This window comes from Rhopalosiphum maidis, chromosome 3, assembly GCF_003676215.2.
Source record: "Rhopalosiphum maidis isolate BTI-1 chromosome 3, ASM367621v3, whole genome shotgun sequence".
In the NCBI taxonomy this organism is placed as follows: domain Eukaryota; kingdom Metazoa; phylum Arthropoda; class Insecta; order Hemiptera; family Aphididae; genus Rhopalosiphum; species Rhopalosiphum maidis.
The window spans coordinates 61,503,078-61,524,978 of record NC_040879.1 but is presented as its reverse complement, the minus strand read 5'-3'; the positions used below and the strand labels follow the sequence as shown (position 1 = coordinate 61,524,978).

At 34.0% G+C, this 21,901-nt stretch overlaps 2 protein-coding genes and 1 pseudogene across 2 annotated transcripts; 2 read left to right on the top strand and 1 right to left on the bottom strand.

The window, feature by feature from the left end:
• The first annotated feature begins 3,094 nt into the window (after nt 1-3,094).
• On the top strand, nt 3,095-4,421 carry LOC114253682. The gene is made up of 2 exons (XM_028188666.1): nt 3,095-4,327; nt 4,407-4,421. The coding sequence occupies exons 1-2, from the start codon at nt 3,095-3,097 to the stop codon at nt 4,419-4,421; spliced, it is 1,248 nt and encodes a 415-aa protein (XP_028044467.1).
• A 7,210-nt stretch (nt 4,422-11,631) lies between these two features.
• On the top strand, nt 11,632-12,197 carry LOC113558049 (annotated as a pseudogene).
• Nucleotides 12,198-15,500: 3,303 nt separating this feature from the next.
• Nucleotides 15,501-20,373, bottom strand: LOC113558050 (lachesin-like). Its single transcript, XM_026963571.1, has 7 exons — nt 20,291-20,373; nt 19,189-19,367; nt 17,424-17,650; nt 17,053-17,324; nt 16,693-16,962; nt 16,475-16,614; nt 15,501-15,611 (listed from the first exon to the last, which is right to left on the bottom strand). Exons 2-7 carry the CDS (start codon nt 19,235-19,237, stop codon nt 15,526-15,528), a joined length of 1,044 nt encoding a protein of 347 aa, XP_026819372.1. The 5' UTR covers nt 19,238-19,367; nt 20,291-20,373; the 3' UTR covers nt 15,501-15,525.
• Nucleotides 20,374-21,901: the final 1,528 nt, after the last annotated feature.

Below are 21,901 nucleotides of genomic sequence, written 5' to 3'. Positions count from 1 at the left end.
TATCAATTAAGCATCGGAGCAACTCGAATCATTGAATTGACAACCAATGAAAATAATAGCAAATTAAATCAGATATTAACGAACCAGTAAAAAATTGAACAGAACATTCAGCTACAAGCGAACAAGCTAAGAAAACGCAAAGGACATTGATCAAATAAAGATCAGAACAATGCTATTAGAACAGACTCTCTTCTTCGAAGTCCTACTTAACCAATACGCATATGAGACACAAAATCTTTTGGCAATAATTGATTCTGCCCTATGGGAAATTACACACCAGTGTATTACACACCCAGCGTTGGTTAACAGAACTTCGTGTGAATTAAGGCAAACATCCCAATAGGGACGAATTTCCCACTTGAGATTAAAACAGAATCTATTTCTGATTTCATAAAAAATTTCGGAAATAACAATGTCATAAAGGTCACCTTATATTTGTAACAAAAATTCCGCTAATAAAAACCATTGATTTAAATGCCTATAAAGTAATTCCCTTACCTATTATATACGACAGCCAGAGCCTTATCTTAATTTACCCTAGTATGGAAATTATAGCAACTAGTTATGATACGCAAAAGTTTTTTCTCGTTGACAAATAAAGAATGGAAATGTGCAGGGAGGTGCAATCATATACACTATGTAAAAATAGTCAACCGATCCATCATAAATCTAAGTCAATCATATGCGAAATTTCACTCATGTCAAAACCACAGAACTTTCCCGATACTTGTAATATAAAATTTGTGACAACAAATGCATCTGTGTGGATCCGACTACTTCAGTCAAAATTCTGGGTTATTCTATACACAATCTGATATAATAACAATATACTGTGAAAATCCAACCAGAACATTTACTTTTGAGATTTATGGTGTAGGTCGATTGACTATTATCACAGCATGCATCATACCCCGGATAAAACATTATTACCACCCTCTAATTACATAAGAGCAAACATTATGCTGATTTAGTTACAGAAAATTCTAAATTTAATGTCAAACACTCTTTTACAAAATTGTTAAATTCACTAATACCCCAAAGTATTATAAATGTACAGATCATAAAAGATCTCACCGAATTCACACACAGCTTGCAAGAATTAATACTTTAGAGAAACTACCCTCAGAACCTCCAAGTTGTATAATGATAGATGTAGACACAGTAATATTATATATATTTATTAGTTTGTCTCATTATATTAAATACTTTCATTATATTCAAAGTTAGAAGAATAATACGAAAATGTACAAGCCGGATCTTGCAGAAACCGAGCTTTCAGAAAATAATTGAACATTTAAGTTAATTTATGTAAAGGAAAATGGGAACTATTAAGCCCCCATGTTCCATTTAAGGGTAGGGGTGTTAAGAACCCCTGAATACTGTTAGTTATATTATTCTATAGTTCTTGCAGTATAAGTATAATGTATTAATATTGTAAACTAATACGTGTGTGCCCCTCTGCATACGACTGACCTAAGGAATCCGCTGAATAAACCCTTTTTGAACGGACAACCAGCTCGTATGCGGGGCTCGCACACGTAGCAGTTAGTGTTAGTGTTACAACAGACCATTACAAACCATTTCAGAGTATTTACATATAATTAAACGTTATCACAATTAAATAAAGAATATTATTTTGAGCAAAAGTAATTTAAACTCGTGTTATTTATTTGTGTGGAATCGCTAAGTGCGCGTCCATAACACCTTATTGTGTTATCTTTATACTTGCCCCGCCAAAAACTATATGACAATAATATATTAGATATTGGCTTTCCAATTTTTTCTCAATTGTTAATTGTTATTGACGTTGTTAAGTTTTTTGTTTTGTTGTATGTTGTTTACTTGTTATTAAAGTATTAAACTGTTAATTTATTACTCATGCCACCAGTTCTTGGTAGTGGTCGTAAAGCCGGATGGTAACATGCGGAGTTTGAGTCTATATTTATTAATGGTGTTCAGTTTAGGTGTTAGTTTTAATATAGTATTCTATATTAAATTTGTAGTACCAATTGGCTATTAAACTTCCATGATTGGCATATTATTCAAGATAATATAAAATACTGGTAAGCTAACATATAAGTTATATACTGATTTACAATATTAAACCCATAAATATGTATATAATTAAAAGTTAAATATTATATTTTTACTGGAGTTGATTCGGCGATGGAGACGGATGGCGAAGGGTGGAGGGAAGTTGTTGGCAGGAAAGCAACTGCAGCTCCGCACAGTGGAAGAGCAATGGGCCTTCCTATACCTTTGAGGACTGGGGCGAAGTTCAGGGCTAAGCCTCCGGCGGTTTTAGTCAAGGTGACTGCCGGCTCGTCGTACGCTGACACCGTTCGTGCAGTAAGGAATAACAGCGAGGTGAACTTGGTTGAGCTGGGAGCTCAGGTTACTGGCATGCGCAAAACCAGGGATGGGCACTTGCTGGTTGAGTTAGCCAAAGGTGCGGGATCTGTAGTAGAAGCCCAGAAATTGTCGTCGGCCATAGCCACCAGGTTGGATGATGCGGTTGGAGGAGTGTCACAGCTTAGCCAGTTTACTGTTGTTGAGATTGTTGACCTCGACGCAGTGACGACTGAGGGTGAGGTTCTTTCGGCATTGCGGGCGGCAATACCCGGATCCGAAGACGACCAAGCTGCAAATTGCGAACGACAGGCAGTTCAAATCACTGGCCTTTGGTCCACCAGGTCCGGCCAGCAAATTGCTACCGCCAGAATGACTAGAGCTTCTGCCGCTATTGTAACTCGCGTCCCTATTGGATGGACAATGTGCCGCGTTCGTCCTAGGCGTCCTGAACCCAAAAGTGCTTTAGATGTCACGGATTCGGTCATCGGAGTGATAATTGCTCCGAGCCCGACTTATCGTTGAATTGCAGACGCTGTGGAGAACCAGGACACGAACTTAAAGACTGTTTGGCGGACAAGGACCGATGTGTTGCATGTGAGAGAGCAGGCATTGAACGTTTTGAACATAAGCCAGGTTCAGGTATGTGCAAAGCCAGGAAGGAGGCGCTCAAGTTACTTGCTGGGCACAATTCGCAAGCGCAGTCTTGGCGGGAAGCCAGCGGAGATGGATCACGCTCGAAGCAATGATTCACTGCTTGCAAATCAACCTCCACACCGACTGGGCTGCCCAACAGCTACTTTCCCGAACCGTGCTGAACATGGACATTGGCCTCCTCATCCTCAGTGAGCACAACAGATCCCCATGTAACCACTCCAGCTGGGCATCTAGTTCTGACGGGAGATGCTCAATAACACTGACCACCATTGCGGGCATTGTGGCGGAGGAGACTGGTTCTGGCCCGGGCTTTGCATGGCTCCGATTTGGGAATGTTAGAGCATTCAGCTGCTACTGGACCCCCAACGACGACTCTGCTGAGGACCGCCTGAATGCCTTTAAGAGATTCCTGGATGGTCTTGACCAAGCTATACGACAGGGGGAAAGAGAGAATGAAACTCTCCTGGTTGCTGGTGACTTTAATGCTAAGTCCACGTACTGGGGCTCTAGTGTAGATGATAGTAAAGGAGAAGCTCTTGAATCCTTTGCCGCAAGTCTTGGACTCTGGACCAACAACGTCGGAAGCCACCCTACCTTCCAGAGAGGGGCGTCTTCTTCGGTCATTGATGTAACCTTCTCGGGCCCGGGCCCCTACGAGGTAGTGGACTGGGAGGTCCTCGATGACTATTCCGGTAGCGACCACAACTACATCACATTCAACCTCATTCCCTACTCGCGAACACTTAACGATAACGTACCCATGGGACGGGGTGTACATCTAGGATGGGCCACACGTAAGCTCGATCATGCTGCGCTCTCTCAAAAGTTGGATGAGGGACCACCGGTTTTGGAGGAGCCTGCCTCGGTGGATAACGCAGCAGAGGTTCTCAACAACTATCTGGTTAATGCCTGCGATTCTTGTATGCCCAGAAGAGTCTACGGAGCCCACAAACGGAAAGCAGTTCATTGGTGGAACCATGAGATTGCCGATCTTAGAGCCAAATGCATAAGGAATAGGCGCATATATCTCAGAGTGGTTAAGAGACAAGGCCCTGATGGCAGTACAGCGGAAAAAATTGCCTTCAAAGAGGCACGCAAGGCTTTACGCGTTTCCATACGTAAGTCACAGAAGCTTAGCTGGGCTGCTCTTTGCGCATCGGTAGATAACGATCCCTGGGGTGTGCCATACAGAATTGTTTCGGGGCGGCTGGGCAGACAGCCACCAGGTTTAGCTGCAATAGGACGCGAAAAAGAGATTGCTGATCACCTATTTCCCACTATGCCAATTATCAATTGGCGACGTGTGCCGATGGATAGCCAAGTAGATCCTAGCTTTCCAACCACCACTGCCGAAGGTTACAACTTAAATCATGGTAATGAGTGCCCACCTTTCACCACAGAGGAGTCCAGGCTAACAGTCTCACGACTGTCAAGGGGTAAAGCGACCGGGCTGGATGAGATTCCTAATGAGATGCTTTCGCTGATTGCCAATAGGTCCCCCGATATATTTGTTAAAATGTACAATAGATGTTTAAGCGAGTCAGTTTTTCCTGTTAGGTGGAAAAGGGTCAGACTCCTACTTCTTCATAAAGGACCGGACAAGCCAGTATCTAATCCATCTAGCTTTCGGCCTCTCTGCATGCTAGACACCACTGGGAAATTATTTGAGAGGATCCTCCTACTCAGTTTGGCTTCCGAAGGGGTTGTTCCACCGAGGACGCCATCAATAAGGTTCTTGACCTGGTTAAGTGGGCCAATCATGGACCCTCAAGAAATCAGGAACTATGCGTCCTAGTGGCACTCGACGTTCAGAATGCCTTCAACTCTGCGCCATGGAAGCACGTGGATGAGGCTCTTCGACGCAGAGGAGTCCCCCGATACCTCCTAAAAATTTTACGGTCATACATGGTGGATCGTACAATTACCATTAGAACACCCGATGGGAACAGCATTGACAGACCGGTCACAGGGGGTGTTCCGCAGGGGTCGGTCCTCGGCCCCACATTGTGGAATGTATTCTATGATGACATTCTCAGGATGGACGTTCCGGAGGGGGTTCAGCTTGTCGGCTTCGCAGATGACCTAGCCCTACTCGCAGTCGGAGAGACTTCAGACACCCTGGAAGAGGTGGTCAACTCCAAATTAGACGCTATTGATGGCTGGATGGGCGCTCACGGACTTCAACTAGCACGGCACAAGACAGAGGCCATCATGCTGACTAAGAAGTGGGCGTATCGGGATCCGGTGTTCGTTGTAGGGGGTCACACAGTTCCTTTGTTAAGGAAATTGCGATACCTGGGACTCCATCTGGACTCACACCTTACATTCAGTGGACACTTCACTACTGTTTCGGGGAAGGCGTCCCAGGCAGCGCTGGCTATAGGACGGCTCATGCCCAACCTTGGAGGACCCTCACAGGCTAAGAGAACGCTGCTAATGTCTGTGGTGAACAGCAGGCTGCTGTACGCCTGTCCAACGTGGGCGGAAAGAGCATGCAAGTACGCTATCTGTCGAAACCTTATGATCCGGGCACAGAGGATTGCGGCTCTCAGAGTCACGAGGGCGTACCGCACAGTCTCGGCTGAGGCAGCCTTATTCCTGGCGGGAACTCCTCCGGGTGATCTTCTTGCTTTGGAACGCAAAAGAGTCCGAAGTAAACTTGACGACCCGGACAGAGCTGATTCAAAGGATGAAATCCGGAGAGCAGAGCGAGACATCTTGCTTGCTGCCTGGTCGAACAGATGGAGTCGGGGCGTTAGAGGCGCCTGGACGCGCACGATTCTTCCGGAACTGATAAGATAGACGAAAAGATGCCCCAAAGACCTCACGTTTCATGTAACGCAGGCTCTTACTGGACACGGGTGTTTCAGGTACTACCTACACAGGATGAAGCGCGCCCCTGATGCGGCTTGCCTGTACTGCCAACACCCTGAGGACACTGCGGAACACACGATATTTGATTGTGCTTACTGGGATCCGCTTCGGCTGCCAGTGAAGATGTTTGTTGGTAACCGAAATATAACTCCGGGAGACGTCCAGGATTTGCTGTGCGGCCCCTCTGATGTCCCGTTCAGCGAGAACGACCGGCTACGGGCTGCCTCCCAACGTGCCACTCAGTCCTTTTATGACTTGGTTGACAACATTTTAAGCTGCAAGGAGCGTGATGAAAGGGTAGCTGAGGCCGAACGAAGAGCGAATGCAGTGGCAGCCGCTCCAACTGACTGACTTTATTATTTATTGTATCGCATTGTTTTGCATTGTATTGTACTTATTGTATTAATGTTTATTTTTAAGGTGAAGCAACCATAATTAGTTATGTGTTAAGAATGTGCATGCATTAACGTTTTTATTAAACATTAATAAACGATGGCAGCAGAGGAGTAGTAGTGTTCACACAGATCCTCCTCTGCTGTCGGTTCAAACGGAAAAAAAAAAAAAATATTATATTTTTAGTGAATAGTTGTTACAATATGACGAATGACAGCAATGATACAGACAGAGAACAACACGCCATTGCAAAACCGAAGAAAAAGGTCTTACAAACATACATTTTGTGATAGCTAGTTAAAATTATCAGAATTTATACCCTGGTTGGCAGAAAGTAAAAAAGGATTTTTTTTTATTACTGTAAAGTTTGTCAAGAAGATCATTCTGGAGGTATTTCTGCTGTCCATAAACATTCTTATTCTAATAAACACATCAAAGCTTTAAAATCAATCAAAAATCTTCAATCGATAAATCAAGCAATTCAAAGTAGTCGTGCTGTGAATATTCAGAATCAAAGTAAAGAAGTAGCAATCAGGGTTAGCATGTTTATAACAGAACACATTTCTTTAAGAACATCGTATCATTTAATTCAACTGTTAAGTTTTATATCCGGATACTGAAAGTATTACATCATTAACTTGGAATCGTACTAAGGCTACCAGCATTGTAACTAATGTGATTGGGAAGTATCAATTTGAAGAAGTATTAAAAAGAATGACGGTTCAGAAATTCTCATTATTAATAGATGAATCATCTGATAAAGGTTCAACTAAATATTTGGATATAGTCACACGTATGGTATATAATATTAGTTTAATAGTAAAAGATGAAATTGTTTCCTCAATACCTGTTTTTAATGCAACAGCCCAAAACATTTTTGATGTATTAATACATTTTTTTTATAAAAAAATGTGTGAATTTTCTGAGTTTCAAAGTTTTATTAAAGCAAAACCTAATAAACTGTTACAACCAAATCAAACAAGATGGTTATCTCTTTTTTCTTGTGTTAAAAGAATAATTGACCAATATTCAGCGGTTGAACTTTATTTTCATGAACAACATCTTATAGATAAAAAAGCATATCCAATTTACTCTCCAAATTATCTAATCCTTTAAATAAACTAAATTTATATTTTTTAGAATATAGTTTACCGATTTTAAATAATTTGACTTTGGAATTCCAATCGGTAAAACTTAAGATACATACTATTTATTTTAAAACGGAATCTGCATTTAAAACTATTTTAGAATGTTATATTGATGAAAATTATTTAAGAAATAATGATATATCTGTAGTACAATATAGAAACCCAGCTAATCCATGTAATTTATATTATATAACTTATTTATATACTATCTATATTACTATGCTAATGCATTCTACATATTTAGTACATGTATATTATTGTATCGTTTTATCTTGTTTATGTACATTAATTGTCGAGCCGTAATAGTTTGTACTAATGGCTAAATACAAAAAAAAAATATTTTTTTACAAATTAACAAACGTAAGGTTTTGAATAAAAAATGTACACAATCTAAATATGTAACACATGTACACACAATATAAACACTTACATTGTGTAAGTATATAAAAATATTATAAATTAATTAAGTAAAGTATTACATAAAATTATTATTTTAAAACTCAAAATAACCAATAACATTATTTGTATAAAATTGTATTTAAAAGTATTAGGTATACTATTTATATTAAATTATTATTTTGAGACGAGTACCAGCATGAAGTAATAAATATCGATTTTAAGTTTTCGAATTATTGCAAGAAAATCCAATATTTGTCGATAACTCATCGATGTACATTATAATGGATTACTTACGATTAACAGTAGATATTTTTATACGCGTAAAATCTACAAATTGTAGAATATGCAACATTTATACAACTATAAAGAAATATGCATTTTCGTTCAAATATGCAAAAATATGGAAAAAAAAAACTAACCATAGAATCTACACATTACAAAACGTCGACATTTATAATCAAAATTATAGAATATAGGTAAATTATGGAATAATATGCATTAGCATATAAATCCGGGCCCTAGTTATGAGTATGAAAAATATAAAATATCACAAAAAACCAACGAGGGTTGTAGTTTGGTCCGCGACAACGGACGTCCACGCGTGACGTTATTTTTGCGTGTAAATCTTGCGACCGCAAGTATCACATCTATCAACTGGATCAACGCCCGCGTCGTCCAATTTGGATCACCTCCATATCATCGTCAACCTCCGCACGCACATAAATGGTGTCATCGACCTTATCGTCAAAATCGACGATAGTGCGAGGGTCGCAATAAACGCCCGTAGTCTCCAAGGTTTATATATCATACTCCATAAACCTGTGGTGGGCCACATAAGACTCTGTGCACGGGCGCAGAGTGACATCTGGTTGTTCGCCTCAACTGACTCAAGTCAAAAACTTTGCGCAGTCCCATTTTATTATGTGGTCCCATCCCATCGTCGTGTTATCATCGAACTACCCGGTTATCAGATCGTACACACGATATCATTTGTTATTGTTTATTATTCGTCACCATATTCCACGTACTATTTGTTTTATTTTGTCGTCTCCGACGTACATTAAATATATTATTATTCGATTTGTCGCAGCCGATCGTATGTGATCGTGCTTATTTTACTAACCCTAGTTTAAGCTATTTTTTTGCAGAACGCGTGCAATAAATCGTTTTGTACATTGTTATATATATATATATATATATATATATATATTAGGGTGTTCCTTAGCACAGATGATGAGAAAAAAATATCATAAAATGTTTGGTCTCACCCCCTAATATTGTGCCTATATGTATCAAAATGAACTACAAAAAGTTTTGGTTCGATCAGATAAGGTTAACCCGTGCCGACTTATGATTTAAGTTTGAACTTACTACATTTTTCAATATTTACGAAAATTTTCGAAATTTTCGTAAATATTTCGTTATATATCGATATTTTTAATACTACATATTTTAAAGTAAATTAAATTTGCTATAACTTTTATTTTATTACATTTTTTCATATCTCCAATGGTTCGTGAAGTATTTCGACTTGACTCCAAAAAACCACAATTTAGGTATTTTTTCATAATTATGAATTATTGTGCGGGCTAAAATAATTTTTACAAAACTCCCATATTTTCTATAAAGTTATTTTATGTATTTTTGCCTTCATATTATCGCTGGTAATATAACAATCACAATACAAGTATAATGTTCACAATAATAATATATTAATCTAATCTCTTTCACCTGATTATTTCTCTATATTTCCGTACATAAAAATTAAATATCAATAGATTAGATAGTACCTATTCGTATGGTTAATTATTTTGATATTACGTTTTAATAGCAAGATAAGTCTGGTTCTTATTTTGGTACAATTGTACCTTATTATTAATGTTAGTTTGATCGTAATATCTGTTTAGTGAAGATCTAACATTTACCGTCGTTTGTCGTTGTATGATTTCAAATTGATCCCGTTTTTTATTATTATAAATAAAAAAATGTCAAAAAAACTGAGAAGTGATCATCAAATATTTTTAATCGGGTCTGAAGAGACACAAATTCATGGTTCTAAGGTTCCATCAAACGGTCAAATGCTTTCAGTATTCTTTTACAATATGCGAACTGTTAACCTTGTTGTTAGGGAAAGTGCAGCGTTGGCTGTGCGTGAATGTTGTATTTTTTGGGAAAAAGCAAGGATTCCTATTCGAGCGATTCAACATTGCATTGACAAATTAATTAATTTATATAATGAATGGCGCAGTCTCCAAAAAAATTCTACAAAAGTAGGTGAGTCATATAGATTAAAAGAATACGATTTTAAAAATAAATTAAATTTGTTGTTCGATATTGCTCATTCCGATGCTTTAAAATTTATAAAAATTGACGTTGATAGACAATTTTTATTGAACCAACGTTTGCCCGGACGTCCAGGATGTCTCTTAGGTAAAGATATTACAGGAACAGTAAAAGAAAATAGGAACGTTCAACGAAAGTTGAATGAATCAAATAGAAAAGATAATTATAATAAAGATCGTCCCTCAACTTCGTCATTAAATTTTATTCAATTTGATAGTACTTCAGAAAATGAGAGTCCAGAAAGTAGTGATTCATCAGAATTAGAGATGAATATTTCACTAGAAATAGAAAAAAAAAAATGCCGAGGAAAAATTAATTTTATTACACCAAAACTAGCCGGAGCTTTAGATAGGTGCCAGTTAAGCATACGGGATGCAGTATATGTTCTTCAAGCTACTTTAGAAGCCTTAAATTTTAATGTTGAGGAATATGTTATAAATAAAACTTCTATACATAGGTGTCGAGAAATATATCGTCGCGAGAGCAGTGAACTAATTAAATTACGATTTAAAGAATCTGCACCTAATTACGTGGTTGTACATTGGGATGGGAAATTATTACCAGACACTAAAATGAGAAATACAACTGTAGAACGACTACAAATTGTGATAACAAGTACGAATATCGAGCATATTATAAATGTTCCGCAGGCTACAGCTGTGTGTAATGCATTACAAGAATGGGGATTATGTGATATTGTTCAGGCATTGTGTTGTGATACAACTGCATCCAATACAGGACGCTTAAATGGAGCATGTATTTTAATTGAACAAAAACTCGGTAAAGACCTATTATATCTTCCTTGTAGGCATCATATTTATGAGCTAATTTTGAGATCTGTTTTTTAAATAAAAATACCAGAAGTTACATCAAGCCCAGCTATTCCATTATTTAAAAATTTTCAAAAACAATGGCATAAATTAGATATTAACAAATATAACATTGGAATTGAAGATCAGGCATGTGGTGCTGCTTTAGAAAATGTGAAAGAAGATATTCTGAATTTTGTTAAAAGTAAATTAGAAACTAAACGTCCTCGTGGAGATTATCGTGAATTTTTGGAGTTAATATTTATTTTTATTGGCGGTAATTTGGAAAATAAAATTAAAATGCATCCTCCCGGAGCCATGCATCAAGCCCTGTGGATAGGCACGAGCAATTTATTGTTTAAAAATATTTTTGTTTAGAAGCCAATACAATATTTCCGACTTAACAAAAAAAGCAATCGGTGAAATTTGTGTTTTTATTATTAAATTTTACATCAAAGCTTGGTTTACTTGTCCATTACAATAAGTTCCCAAATCAAGACTTACAATTTATAAAAGATATGAAATTATATGAAGTATTTGATAGAGAAATATCTAGAGTATCAATTCAAAAATTATGCAACCATTTGTGGTATTTAACTGAAGAGGCTGCTGCATTATCTTTCTTTGATGATTCTATACCACTAGAGGTAAAGCGTCAGATGGTAAAAGCCTTAAAAAAAAAAAGCGACAAAATATCCAGCCAAACGATTGATAATTAAACCAAACCAAATAGATGATAAATTTATTGGTAAGTAAATAAACATTAAGTTTAAAAAATATATTGAATACGTTTAATAATTCATAAAATAAAAAATAAGCAATTAATTATATTTAATATTATAATTTTTATAGATAAAAATATTGACACATTTATAACAGAAGAAAGCTTAAAACTATTTTCCCGATTGACATTGATAACATTGATAACGGATTCTTAAAACATGATCCGACTTCCTGGGAATCTAGTGAAAGTTACATAAATGGTAAAAAAATTATTAATTCATTAAAAATAGTTAACGGTACTACAGAGAGAGCCGTTAAGTTGATGGAAGAATACAATTCTACACTCACATTAGATGAAGAACAAAAACAATTTATACTAAAATGTGTACAAGAACATCGGAAAATTTATCCAGATTGTAAAAAAAGCACCTTACAACAACACACACAAATGCATACACTTGCTCGCCGGCTTCTTGTGCAGCCCTCTCGCACAGTTAGATAATAGGTCAATTCACTCTAATATCAAAATTAAAAGCACACTATTGAAATTGGTAAACGAAAATTCACCATGTCGTAAGTGTGCAAGACGAAGACAACACATGTGGGTGTAACGTACTCTTAATCAGAGACGATAAAAGTCAAATGTTTTCATCTTATATACATAATTTTTTCAGAAAATGTTTATACTTCAAAAAAGCATTCATTTTAATATGAACATTAACATTTTTTGACGAATGAGCGGTTTCAGCAAGTAAAAGATTTATTTGGGTACACCAATTATGTAACATAAGATAGTATTATTTTACCAATCAAATCAATGATCCCCTGAATTAGTAGAACATTGTATTTAGACATTTTAAATTATATTTACCACCAAGATATTAGTCTCTACTTAATGTAAGTTGATGATTAATAAGTACGTACAGATTCTGTACAAATTTGGGGCGATCAAAAAACGGAATATTTTTAAGAAAAGTCGTGTTGAGCATTTTATAATGTAGCCAACTATGAAACTTATTATTTGTTTTCCAATTGAATTACAACTAAATTTTACATTCAATTGTCTATCGGACACATGATTTACTATATTATCTATCACGACGTTTTGACTAATTTAAATATTAGTAAAAGTTTTAAATACTCTGCAAATAAATTAGATCCAAAATATTTTTTATAGTTATTCTTGTTGAATGACTTAGCATTCGATTATTTAATAATAACGTCTTCTATACTGAAGAAAATATCATATATTTAGGATCCGTCTGAAATCCTGTTGAATTCAAATAGGTTAGAGTCAATGTAACATGATTTACAGTGTATTTTGGAATTTGAAATTAAATCTTCAGCTAAATAAAATATAAATAGAGAAGTTTCTTTTTTAATTATCATAAATGATTTTTTTTATAAATTAAGTAAATAATGAATCATCAATTTGTAGTGTTTTAAATTTAAGGTCATTTTCCAATGGGATAATGGGCGTTAAGCACTGACTGCGGACTAAGATATAATGAACTGGACAAGACACCCATATTACCAGGCCGCCAAATGTTTAGTAGAGTCTTGTTAGGTGGCGGGGGGGGGGAGCAATTATGTATCTAGCGCTACCTATATTATTCGTTATTTTTACCTTCTTGTTTTGAAGTGATAATTACAACAATTTCGATGTCACAATTATTGTAGTACCATTTATGGTGATACAATTATTATTACAATAACGTTATAGGTGTTATATAATAATTCATAGTTTAAAAATTAATTGCAAAGCAAAACAGACAAATTTAAATTTAACATACGAGTTTACTTATTTATGATCTATAGTGCCTATTTAATATGTTCTCCAATTGATACCGAATAATTTGTATGCCACAATAATTGTTAATTAACACTGAAGACAACGTTGTTGATACAGATTGTCCAATTCCGTTGTTTTAATTATTTATTCTTATTTTTAGTAATAACTTAATATTATCCTCAATGAAATAACCCACACTGTTATATTATAATAACATTTGTCGTTATATTATTCTTATATGTGAACATTTTGAGTTTTTCAATTTTAACCGTACAACTATTATAATCATTATAATATTTTCGTATTGTTTCTAAATGTTATTCGTCAAAATTATGATATAAAAATCATGTTTCATAGTTTAAATGAAATCTCAAAAAGGTTTATAATAAACAGGTAAATTCATATTGTCATTTTAAAAACAATGGTATAAAAATCATGTCAGATACCTAGGTACTTTAAACGGTGTATCAGTTAGGCTTTTGTACCCATATGATAGTTTATCATAAGCAGGTAAAATGGTATTGTTACTTTAACGGACAATATTTCAAAACTAGAAAATTAATATTTAAAATGTTGTTACGAATACCTTTTAAGAGATGCGGAGAATCATAAAAGTGAACAACCTTGATTCGTTCTACACCACAATCGATTTCATAAAACTTGTCAGTGTAATATTCATTTTGGCGCAAATAGAACGCTTTTGTTTCATTGATTAGTACATTAATAGCAGCTGTGTTTGTAGTACCTTGATCACATAAAGTTGGTACCAGCAACTCGAAGGCCATTCGAATGCACTGCCTTTTAGTAGGTACCTTTAGTTTTAATTTGATTCGCCAAGTCGTATCGTTTTGTTGAGCTTTCACAAAAAGTACGTACATGAAATAGGTTGTTTGAATTTTTTTTCGTTATACCTTTTATCATCAATACCAAGCTATAATCATCAAAACGTTGGATACGGTCTAATCCATTATCCTCGAATCCAACAGTGCAGCCAACGTTGTCATCGTACTATAACTGTGGTCCTAGGCCCACTTCATCAAATACAATATTTTTTTTTCTTTGAAAGATTTTACATTCTCTGTTAAAACATTGAAAAGAGGTTTGTCTAATCCGATGCTTATGGAAACTTGGGATATAGCAATGTTGATGCGGTCTTGCGTGGCGATAATATAAAAAGAATTTATTGTTTTTTGGGAAAAGTCAAGAATACCAAAAAAATTAGATTGTCATATGTAAACTAAAAATAAAAAAACAAAAAGACAAATAAATTAATTTAAAAATCTTTAGATGACATTTTTGACATTGTTGATGCTGTTGCTTTATATCTTGTGTCAGTTTTGGAAGACAAACAATTTTTAATGGCCCATTGATAGAAAAGTAAACGGGGTGGTATATGATTTCAATTGACAAAAAAATTGTGTACAACATAAAAACGTACAGCACTTAGAAAATAAAAGTAAGAAACTAGGTAAAAAAACAAAGTGTGAAAAGTTGTCGAATTCAAATTTTTTAGAAGAACTAAATACATACAAGTGAAACTGAAATAAGTTCTAGGGCCCGCACTATTATGACTTTTTGTCTCCCCAGAGAGCTAGTAATACCATCGCACGCCGTCTATGTTATTTTAATGATATAAAAATACTACTCAAATAAAATTTCTCGGGTACGCACTAAGTACAATAAATTGTAAGCATATTCCGGCCTGTGTAATAATTGAATAGTAGAGCTGATGAAAATGCTCCACAAGTTGGCCATTATCACTGATTATAGGCGACATTTAATGTACGATGAATTGTAGTAAATAACATTATAATATCATAAAAAATGTTAAACTTTTATTTGTGTAAATTAAAATGTGGTTTACGTCAGACAATTATTCATATCTAAATAACCTCATTTAGTACCCAAATGTTTGGCTTGCCGAGAGATAATTATACAAATTATACCATTTAAATGAGACATTATTAGAATTAATGTAAATATATTATATTACATATATTATTATTATTATTATTATTATCAATGCCAAGTATAATTATTATTCAAAAGGTAAACCGTAGAAATTTGGTATATGCTCCGGACGAATGCGTTTAGTATCACACTTTGGTTTTTGGCATGGTGTTTCTGTAAAATAAACGAATAATAATAGTCAAATTAGGTATGTTCACAATTTAACAATAAAACTCAATATTATAAATCAAGTTGGGGCACATACCGTGCAATTGTAAACATCAAATAAATGGCCACATGTAGATTTTATTACATCGATTAGAATGAGAAAACATTAATTAGCATTATTTATTTTATAAGATATCAACGTTTGTCAGTTATACCGGATAGATTTTTCGAAAAATGTAAACTTATTAAAATATAGTAAAATAACCGTGTACATTTGGTATTAAACAAGTACAATGAGTTCTACTAAATAATATGGATCAATGGTTTATAAAATTAGCCGTTTATTGGAGTGTTCTAATCTTATATAACTTTATAAACCCGATTTCATTTTCGAACTAAACACTAATCGGTGTATGTGTCGTGCGCAAACAGTTGGAGATGTGTAGAATAAAATGTGCACAAAATACGGTTTCAGTTTCAGGCTGATATGAAAAATTACAAGACATTCACAATTCTAATCTAAATTGATAGTTTTTTTTCCCCGTTTTAAAATATGTATTCTTAATGATATTTTAATCACCCATACGTATAAATGTATAAAGATAAAGGTATTTGTGGAATGCTACCGATTAATAGAATCAAAACGACCTACCTGTTCCAATGTGATCACATTATCGGAACTCACTGTAAAATGAAAATTAAGACGGATTTTGCAATTTGGTTAGAGAAATATTTTATTTATACACCGACAGACTAAACACAAAACATTTACCTAATTAATATTATTTTCTATCTTGTCTACATTCATGTATCAATGTAACCAAGTTTAACATTTATCCATTTCATGTGTTAATGGAAACGATATTTACCAATAACTGTGACTTCAGCTGTACCAATTGTGTTCCGAGCTTTACATGTGTACTTTCCGTATCGATCATAATCAATTTCGTTAAAATTTAAAGACGAAAAGGTAAGCTGGTGTTCAGTGGTCTTTTCCATAATTCTGAATCTTAAAAATAACCCACATTAAATGTCGACGTAACAATACAAACGTTTTCAAAGTACCTAGTCAAACGGTTTAGTATACCTTTTGTTGTTATCGCCGATTAGTATAACTCCATTATATAGCCAATCAATTTTCGGAGCTGGATAAGCTTCTACAAGACATTGGACATCCATGTCTTGCTTCAAAGGATCACTGTGAGTATACATAATTTTCGAAGCCGTTATGACTGGGGCAAATTCTACACGAAAGTCGACAATGTGCCGTACACCTTCGCCAACACTATTCACCGCATCGCAGAGATAAATTCCACGGTAATCTTTTGTTACGTTACGAAAGTGTAAGACATTACCTCTGGAAAAACGAAATTTTATTTATTTACGTAAATAATTAATCTGTATATTCAATTAAAAAAATTTCGCTTATCCTTCTCCGTTGAGATACCTATAAAACTGTCCTCCCGTAGTTAAAATTCCATTATATTGTCGACTCCAGGAAACCCTTGGTTCAGGAAATCCGTCAGCATAACATTCTAGTCTCGACGGTAGACCTTCTCTCGCGATCATTATGGTGGAAGACGAAGACAATTTTAAAATGACCGGAGACCGATTGACTTCTAACTGAACATCTGCAGATGTATTGGTGTCGCCGTCGACATCATCACACATCACTACACAGCGATATAAAGCTACATCGTTATTATGTATATTCGTAATCTGGAAAATAAATCATTTCCAAAATTCGTTAGAAAAAAATAAATCATGTCGATAGCGCTAGGTTTAAAAATATATATATATATATATCTAACTACGTACCTTAAATGTTCGACTACTGCTTTCGGTTCCAATGAAAACTCCTAATGAAAATCTTGAATCTCTAACAATAAGATTATTACCAATTGATAGAACAACAGTTTTAGTAGGATCTTCTTTCTCAAATTTAAGCCATGCGACAGGAAATCTGCTAGCATTGAAAACTGAACAATTCATTTCTATAGTTCCACCGATATCTTTTACAGCTGTTTGTGTACTCTGGGGATGGGCTAAAATTTAAATTTAAATTTTAGAATTTATTATTTGATTTTCAACATCATTATTTATAATATATTTTAATAACTAAGCTATACCCATTATAATGTATTAAATAGGCATAATAAAGTTTAAAAGCATTGTTACATACATTTAATGTTGAAAATCAAACACGTTATGACACGTACGTATGTTGATTATTTTGTATTCCATAAGTATGATTTCCAAGTAGAAATTCAAACATAAATTTGTTAAAAAGTAACGTCTTTGTAACTAATTACATTACACAGTAACAAATAAACAATAAAAACTTATTCGTTTTGTATTTAAGTAACGATAAAGTACCTAATCTATAATATTTTATTTTGTAAGTTTTTGTACGTACGGCAGTCACTAGGTATTGTAAAATTATTCAACTGAAAACAGACATTCACTCTAATTAGTCTTAAAATTACCTAGTTGATAAATAGTCGTAAGATAACAAACGATGAGCTTAAAGTAATTCCCCCGAGATACTGTCATAGAAATGAAATGCTTGTTTTTAAAATAGTTAACCGTACATAAACGGGTAAGATTCATGTGCAGTAAACTGCACATTAAATAATATTACTTTCAAGCTATACAAATTATAAAAAGCGAAGTTTCTTTTTTATTTATCATAAATGGTTTATTTTCTATAAATTAAGTAAATAATGATTCATCGATTAAACGTGTTTGAAATTTTAGGTGTTCAAATTCGCAGCCACCGGTTATACTGGTTACCTTAATAATATTAATCATAAACATTAAAACATTGGTTTTCACACCGGTGTTATGTACAACAGTATATAAAATCAAGGCCACTTGGATACTATGAGTGCAAATTAATGTACCTAAAGAATGCCGGGCTCAATTTACTAAGCCTATTCTTCACTGAATACGCAAATTGCGATCGACCAACGCGAATAGTTATTTCAACATAATGGATACCTAAGATTTGATTTTCAGATATAAAATAATTTAATTGATTACAAATCAGACAATTTCAGTAGAACAATTTTTCAAGTGACACATTCCACAATAAGCTTCTTCTTTTTTTTTTAACAAATAGCCGTTTCCAATAGTTGGCATAATAATTAATGACGCATTTTGTACCTAATCATTGATCGAGTGCGAAGTTTTTACTTCTGAAGTCGTCCGTAACTTAGAAGATATGAATTAATTAGAAAAAACCCGATAAAGCACATTAAATGATAATATTATTGTTTATTGTTATATTGTTACTTGCGAACCTTACGATCATTATTATTCTCGGTTATCTTAAACAAAATAATTACATATAAATCAATTATCATTTACCTATCTACCAACCTACAAGGAAATCAATAGTTTTATAATATTTTAACACTACCCGTTAAATTTCTTATATCTAATATACCAACTTACGCAGTACCCAGCTACGTCTTTAAAAATACAGCAACAAATTTTTCACACCCGTACAGATAAACATGTGGTAATTTTGGTTTATGATTAATATATTTTACATTTATACTAACTATTCAGACGTACTCACCGTGGTGGATGAATATAACGACGAAGAAAACTCCGTAAACAGTCTTCATCTCGTGTCCTTTACGTGAACCGGTGGGCGGAGAAGAGAACAATAAACTGTTATTCGAATGAACGAGATAAAATTTTGAAAAAAGATTCGAAAGTAGTCTTGCGCGGTTATGCCAAATCACTGTTGCAAAGCTACAAGAATTTCGATGGGTTAATGGGCGTTAAGCACTGACTGCGGACTAAGATATAATGAACTGGACAAGACACCCATATTACCAGGCCGCCAAATGTTTAGTAGAGTCTTGTTAGGTGGCGGGGGGGGGAGCAATTATGTATCTAGCGCTACCTATATTATTCGTTATTTTTACCTTCTTGTTTTGAAGTGATAATTACAACAATTTCGATGTCACAATTATTGTAGTACCATTTATGGTGATACAATTATTATTACAATAACGTTATAGGTGTTATATAATAATTCATAGTTTAAAATTAATTGCAAAGCAAACAGACAAATTTAAATTTAACATACGAGTTTACTTATTTATGATCTATAGTGCCTATTTAATATGTTCTCCAATTGATACCGAATAATTGTATGCCACAATAATTGTTAATTAACACTGAAGACAACGTTGTTGATACAGATTGTCCAATTCCGTTTGTTTAATTATTTATTCTTATTTTTAGTAATAACTTAATATTATCCTCAATGAAATAACCCACACTGTTATATTATAATAACATTTGTCGTTATATTATTCTTATATGTGAACATTTGAGTTTTTCAATTTTAACCGTACAACTATTATAATCATTATAATATTTTCGTATTGTTTCTAAATGTTATTCGTCAAAATTATGATATAAAAATCATGTTTCATAGTTTAAATGAAATCTCAAAAAGGTTTATAATAAACAGGTAAATTGATATTGTCATTTTAAAAACAATGGTATAAAAATCATGTCAGATACCTAGGTACTTTAAACGGTGTATCAGTTAGGCTTTTGTACCCATATGATAGTTTATCATAAGCAGGTAAAATGGTATTGTTACTTTAACGGACAATATTTCAAAACTAGAAAATTAATATTTAAAATGTTGTTACGAATACCTTTTAAGAGATGCGGAGAATCATAAAAGTGAACAACCTTGATTCGTTCTACACCACAATCGATTTCATAAAACTTGTCAGTGTAATATTCATTTTGGCGCAAATAGAACGCTTTTGTTTCATTGATTAGTACATTAATAGCAGCTGTGTTTGTAGTACCTTGATCACATAAAGTTGGTACCAGCAACTCGAAGGCCATTCGAATGCACTGCCTTTTAGTAGGTACCTTTAGTTTTAATTTGATTCGCCAAGTCGTATCGTTTTGTTGAGCTTTCACAAAAAGTACGTACATGAAATAGGTTGTTTGAATTTTTTTTCGTTATACCTTTTATCATCAATACCAAGCTATAATCATCAAAACGTTGGATACGGTCTAATCCATTATCCTCGAATCCAACAGTGCAGCCAACGTTGTCATCGTACTATAACTGTGGTCCTAGGCCCACTTCATCAAATACAATATTTTTTTTTCTTTGAAAGATTTTACATTCTCTGTTAAAACATTGAAAAGAGGTTTGTCTAATCCGATGCTTATGGAAACTTGGGATATAGCAATGTTGATGCGGTCTTGCGTGGCGATAATATAAAAAGAATTTATTGTTTTTGGGAAAAGTCAAGAATACCAAAAAATTAGATTGTCATATGTAAACTAAAAATAAAAAAACAAAAGACAAATAAATTAATTTAAAAAATCTTTAGATGACATTTTTGACATTGTTGATGCTGTTGCTTTATATCTTGTGTCAGTTTGGAAGACAAACAATTTTTAATGGCCCATTGATAGAAAAGTAAACGGGGGTGGTATATGATTTCAATTGACAAAAAATTGTGTACAACATAAAAACGTACAGCACTTAGAAAATAAAAGTAGAAACTAGGTAAAAAAACAAAGTGTGAAAAGTTGTCGAATTCAAATTTTTTAGAAGAACTAAATACATACAAGTGAAACTGAAATAAGTTTCTAGGGCCCGCACTATTATGACTTTTTGTCTCCCCAGAGAGCTAGTAGTACCATCGCACGCCGTCTATGTTATTTTAATGATATAAAATACTACTCAAATAAAATTCTCGGGTACGCACTAAGTACAATAAATTGTAAGCATATTCGGCCTGTGTAATAATTGAATAGTAGAGCTGATTGAAAATGCTCCACAAGTTGGCCATTATCACTGATTATAGGCGACATTTAATGTACGATGAATTGTAGTAAATAACATTATAATATCATAAAAAATGTTAAACTTTTATTTGTGTAAATTAAAATGTGGTTTACGTCAGACAATTATTCATATCTAAATAACCTCATTTAGTACCCAAATGTTTGGCTTGCCGAGAGATAATTATACAAATTATACCATTTAAATGAGACATTATTAGAATTAATGTAAATATATTATATTACATATATTATTATTATTATTATTATTATCAATGCCAAGTATAATTATTATTCAAAAGGTAAACCGTAGAAATTTGGTATATGCTCCGGACGAATGCGTTTAGTATCACACTTTGGTTTTTGGCATGGTGTTTCTGTAAAATAAACGAATAATAATAGTCAAATTAGGTATGTTCACAATTTAACAATAAAACTCAATATATAAATCAAGT